General features: G+C 40.0%; 1 protein-coding gene across 1 annotated transcript; it reads right to left on the bottom strand.

Annotated features, from left to right (window-relative positions):
- Positions 1-1,229: 1,229 nt before the first annotated feature.
- LOC116210844 (AP2-like ethylene-responsive transcription factor PLT1) lies at positions 1,230-5,094 on the bottom strand. Its single transcript, XM_031544935.1, has 10 exons — positions 4,915-5,094; positions 4,528-4,756; positions 3,892-4,273; positions 3,700-3,782; positions 3,558-3,566; positions 3,369-3,457; positions 3,097-3,170; positions 2,853-2,903; positions 2,664-2,740; positions 1,230-2,395 (listed from the first exon to the last, which is right to left on the bottom strand). Exons 2-10 carry the CDS (start codon positions 4,673-4,675, stop codon positions 1,650-1,652), a joined length of 1,659 nt encoding a protein of 552 aa, XP_031400795.1. The 5' UTR covers positions 4,676-4,756; positions 4,915-5,094; the 3' UTR covers positions 1,230-1,649.
- Between the last annotated feature and the right edge of the window lie 228 nt (positions 5,095-5,322).

Consider the following 5,322-nt stretch of genomic DNA (forward strand, 5'->3'; position numbering starts at 1 on the left):
ATGGAAATAATAGAAATATAACGAAAAGACAGAAATGCCTTTCATGCCAAATCTAATAGGATTTAATAGGATAAATAGATAATTTTAATGATAATTTTTATAATTAAAACAATAAACATTTTAAATAATTAAAAAAAGTAATTTTTTTTAAAATTAATTATTTTAATTAACGTTAATGAAAATTGTGATTATTAATAAAAGTAATTATTTGAACACGGAAGAAGCAAGGATCCCACTCCAGTTTCCATCGTCTCCTTCTTATCCTTTTTCTCCTCTACCATGCCCTTGAAGCCCCGAAACTCCGTCACCATCACCTCGATGCTATCCCTCACATTCCTCGCTCTCTTCTTCTCTGGCCTCCTCCAATTCCCCTCCCTCTCCACCCCTCTCCCCTCCTTCAGGAACCGGCCCTCTTCTCTGGCCCCAATTCCACGCCGGACCCGTTCACCGACCTACTCTCCACATACAAGAAATGGGATTCCCAGGTGGGCTGTACCCAGTTCAGGGAGAGGCACAAAGTTTCGATCTTGACTTCGAGGGAGGAATCAAAACCATATGAGGGAGGAATCAAAGTGGTTTTCGTTTGCTCTGCTGCAGGTTTTGTGAAGGCTCTGCTGAAACCGGGGCAATCTGCAGAAGATAAAGCTGGATGGCATGAGATTGTAATAACTCAAGAAAGTTGAGAGTATTTATAGTTTTTCACGTCATTTTCCGCATGGAGAATACTCATTCCAGACATTCGAGGGAGGCACATGTATTCCTGATGCAAGTCGGATAGCTATTTTGAACCTGAAAGGTATTCCACATTCCGTTGTTACCAAACGTCGGAATGAGTACTCCGTACGGAATATGTAGGAAATGGAATACCATAAGATGTGAACCGAACATGCCCTTAATGTATAGATATATGTAATTGTAACTTACAAAAATATTTGTAGCAACTTATTTTAGAAAAATATTTTTAATTTTTTCCGTTAAAAAAAATTATTAACTTAAACTTTTATGAATGGATAGCTCGAGAGTTACCTGAACTATGAATATTAAATAGATAAAGATTGTAACAAAAGATTCCTACTATTTAAATTGAAAGTGAAAGTAATTTTTTTCCCGGCTAAAAGGAGGTTATGAGATTAATATAACGAAATCGAATGCTAACGGTTGTAATTTATGCAAATCACTGGAATGATACTGCCAATATAGACATAAATATAAAGAGGAGAAAGTGACAATGGACAAACTTAAGTTAGATATCATATAGCATTTGGATCCAAAACTGAATTTGGATCAACAGTATACAAAATTTGGGTCCATGCTTTTGTTGGAACCCATATGCAAATGCTATTTTTGAGTCGGGTGAGTTTTTATTTCCCGAAAATGATTCCCTTCCCTAAATAAAGTATGCCTCCACAGGAAAATCATAAACCAAAACCCTAATTAATAATGTAAAAGAGGTAGCTTAGACGATTAAATATAAAATTAGAAAAGAAAAAAGGACTTTTGTAGTAATTAAGCTGCCCCCCCTACGTACCCCTTCGAGCCACCCCTTCAGATACACTCTCCATGTCAGATATTATAGATCGACATTGATAGATCATGTTATTCAATCATAGAGTCAGCACTGCACGAAGTCCCCGAATTCGGACATCTTATTAGTCGTTCCACATCGTGAACACACCGGTGTTTGACCCCTGAACGGAGTCCGTGGACCAGCTCCCATACCCGCCCGCTGGCTGTTGCATATCATAATCGACCTTAACCATAGGCAGTTGCTCCTCCCCGTTCCCAGGACCAGTATTCGGTGCCAAACCTAGCCCGCCACCAAAGTACCCACCGCCACTTCCACCACCACCGCCACTATAACTCCCACTGGAGCTTCCAGTATTGTTAGTGTCCATGACAGATGAGGAACCCACATGGCTCATCAGCCCGTGATATATGGCCGGGTTGCTCTGAATGTAGCTGCTATAGTACTGGCTTTGGCTCGACGGGTAGTTCAAATTATAAGCAGTCCCAGAATGGATGTGAAACGAGTTCGGGTCTTGCTGCGAGGTGTATTGGGTTATCTCTGGGTTCTGGAGGGTCAACAGAGGCTGTGGGCTCTCATAAGATTGGTGCAGTAGTGGGTAAGCCTGATGGTGAAGCCTCGCCCCTGATCCCGTTCCCGACCCGTAACCAAAGCTCGAGCTGAGAGCCATCATCTCCTCCCTCTGCCTGGAGGACTCGATCGCCTGGGCCTCCTTGAGCCGCTTGGCAGCCCCGCCTCCTATTGGCAGCGTGTTGCTCTCGAGGATCGCCTTCACGTCGTAGCGGTTCATGTCAAAGTTGGTTACTGCACTCGGGCCTCGGAACTTTATCGCTGCAATGTCATAGGCTTCAGCTGCTTCCTCCTCAGTGCCTGCGATAGGATAATCTCATGAATTAGAATGGGATGCATGAAATTATTCATGCATGAACGTACTTTTGTAGCTAGACAGAAATTTATATTAGTGATGAATACAAATTCAACTTATTAATTAGTAAAAGTTACAGGAAACATAAATCCAGATATTGGGATCTTGTCTCGCTTGAAAAAAAAAATCAGTGGTCCCGACCAATTAAAAAAATCAAAACGATGCAGCTTTGTATGTGTATATCCACAGTTTAGTTCATGATTAACAACTTACTGAAAGTTCCCAGATAAAGGTCCTTATTTCCTGCAACCCTTCCAATCCTCGCCTGCCAACGACCATGCTGGTGATGCCTGTTCAAAGGGATCATTTGTTCAAGGTGGAGCATCGAAAGGATGATAAGAGACACAAAACCGAACATTAACCAACTTAACTGCACATTACTAAGAGTATTTTAGTTTATACCTCGTAACTCCACGATACATGGAAGCACCCCTAGAGAAGCCACTGCTCTTCCTGAAATATGTTAACCCCCAATAACTATATAAATATAACATTCCATTTGATTATATCACTTCAATATTGCAAATTCAATATGTACCGTGAAGAGGAATTTAATATATATATATATATATATATATATAATGTATGTATGTATTTAAAAAGCATAAGACTATTCTTATATAGGACGATACGAGTTAGTTCAGACCTTCGAATCGATGCCACAAATTCCTGTCTAGTCATGTGCTTCATTTCCTCTAGTTCCTTCTCATAGTTGCTAATCTGCAATTAGCAGTAACTAATTATTGTAAAAGATCATGTACAACTACCATCTCAAAGATCGTTTCTCCCTTGATAAATTCAATTTCCGCCTGAATTAGAGAAAAGAAATAATTTCATTCACAAATATTTATTTGTTGCTTTCATGCTAATTACGTAATTTTTTCCCTCTTTTTTCTTGTGTAATGAAATTTTACTTACGGGGAAATTGGTGGTGGTAGAAGTCCCCCAGTATTTAAGTGCAGCTAGATCGTATGCCCTAGCAGCTTTCTCCTCCTTGTCATACCCGCCTGCCAAAAACTCGACGGAAAAACTATTAGTTCGATGTCCTCTTCTTATAAACAGGTCTATAAATTGAAAATGAAATTGCTTGCAAAGAATGGTGCTCACCCAAGTAAACTGGCATCGAGAAATTTGGTAGAAAGGATAATGTATCCGTGCACCACAAGATAATAACGCACAATTAAGTTAGTACTTAATAAGGTAGAGAAAAATTCAACTGATTAATCAGTGCAACATTAGTTTACATTACCTTGTCGACCTTTCCTTGATTGTCCTTCTCTTCTACAACTGTTGTCCCAAAGATGTGCCTCGTACCTCCCTGTCCATCTATGCCTGTAAAATTGAGTTCCGCTCGCCATTATATATATATATATATATATATGCATATGGATTTATAGAAGCTCCGGTTTGATATAAGAATAAATTGTTCGTGATTAATCACCTAGTCACACCACGATAAATTGATGTCCTTTGTCCGAACGTGTCCAAGGTCCTTCTTGGAGCATTTTCAGCAGTGTTCGGACTATTAGTGTTATCCCCGCTGGTTTCACAAGCAGAACCCTTGCTGCCACTGCCCATAGACAAGGTCAGTGATTGTAGATTGCCGACATTCTCAGGGTACTCATAATTGCTTGAGGTGGCCACTATGCTGCTTTGCACCGGCACCAAGCTGCTGTTCGAGAACATGTAGTCAGAATCATTTGTTTGAATATCATTCAGGGCCACAAGATCAGAAGATTGGTTCTCTGCCGACTTGGTGACCCCCAGAAAATCTGCAACCTTTGGGACCTCGCCTCCCCCGTGAGCCGCCATCAAGTTCCATTCTGAGATAAGTTAACCACATAAAATTAGCTTATTCTGGAATATACTTGTAAATAGAATCAAAGTTTAATGGTTAGTCTAAACATGAAAGAACTAACTACCACGTGTATACATATCGGTAAAGAAATCGACTGAAGGCAGTATGGAGCAAAAAGTAGATTTGTCTTTAAACTTCAATACATATATGACAAAGGGTTTGTGGAGGGAGATTCTTGTGTGTGTGTGTGCGCGTGTCTATATATGTATATATTTGTACCTTGGGTTTGAAAAGGGCTGTCCATGGGTTCATTGACTAACCCTAATGAGAACTGATGGGACTGAGATGCCTGCAGATTTGCTTGTAAAGAGGACTGATTCGGCGAAAGAGGAAACGAAAGCCAGTTGTTCGAATTCACAGAGCCCATCTTCTCAATATTCTCTTCCTTTTTCCCGTTCTTTTACAACGAAAAAGCCGATTTACAGATACTCCCAGCTACGTCAAAAACCTGAAATGATAAAGAAAACCAAAAGATAAGAAATTAAGCAGACCATAACCATATATATATATATTCATGAGTATCTATATATAGATATACACATGCAATAATAGCTTGAAGGAAACAAGAAAATTTATGACAGACTGATAGGAGAGGGAAGAAAGTACAGGCAACTTAGGGTTTCAACAGTGCTATCTCTCTCTCTCTCTCTCTCTCTTTCTCTCTGATATATCTGATCTTAAGTTGTTGAGCTTATGGGAGAGATGGAAGGGGCTGTGTGGACATGGGAGAGGAGAAAGGAAGGGGGGAAGAAGAAGAAGGGAAGCTGAAAAAGAAGATACTTCATCAGGGATGACCTATTTAAATTGTCCTTCTTCTTCCTCCTCTCTCTCTCTCTCTCTCTCTCTCTCTCTCTCTCTCCACTGCCGTTTCGGCTCTGCGTGTTCAGACTGTGCTTACTGCTCACGTATTCCAGAACGTATTAACAATGATCAGGGTCGTCATAAATTAATTAATACCATAACATTTTTAATATACACAATATAACACGACGCACAGGAACATGAGTCAGCTCT

This window comes from Punica granatum, chromosome 6, assembly GCF_007655135.1.
Source record: "Punica granatum isolate Tunisia-2019 chromosome 6, ASM765513v2, whole genome shotgun sequence".
NCBI classification, from domain to species: Eukaryota; Viridiplantae; Streptophyta; class Magnoliopsida; order Myrtales; family Lythraceae; genus Punica; species Punica granatum.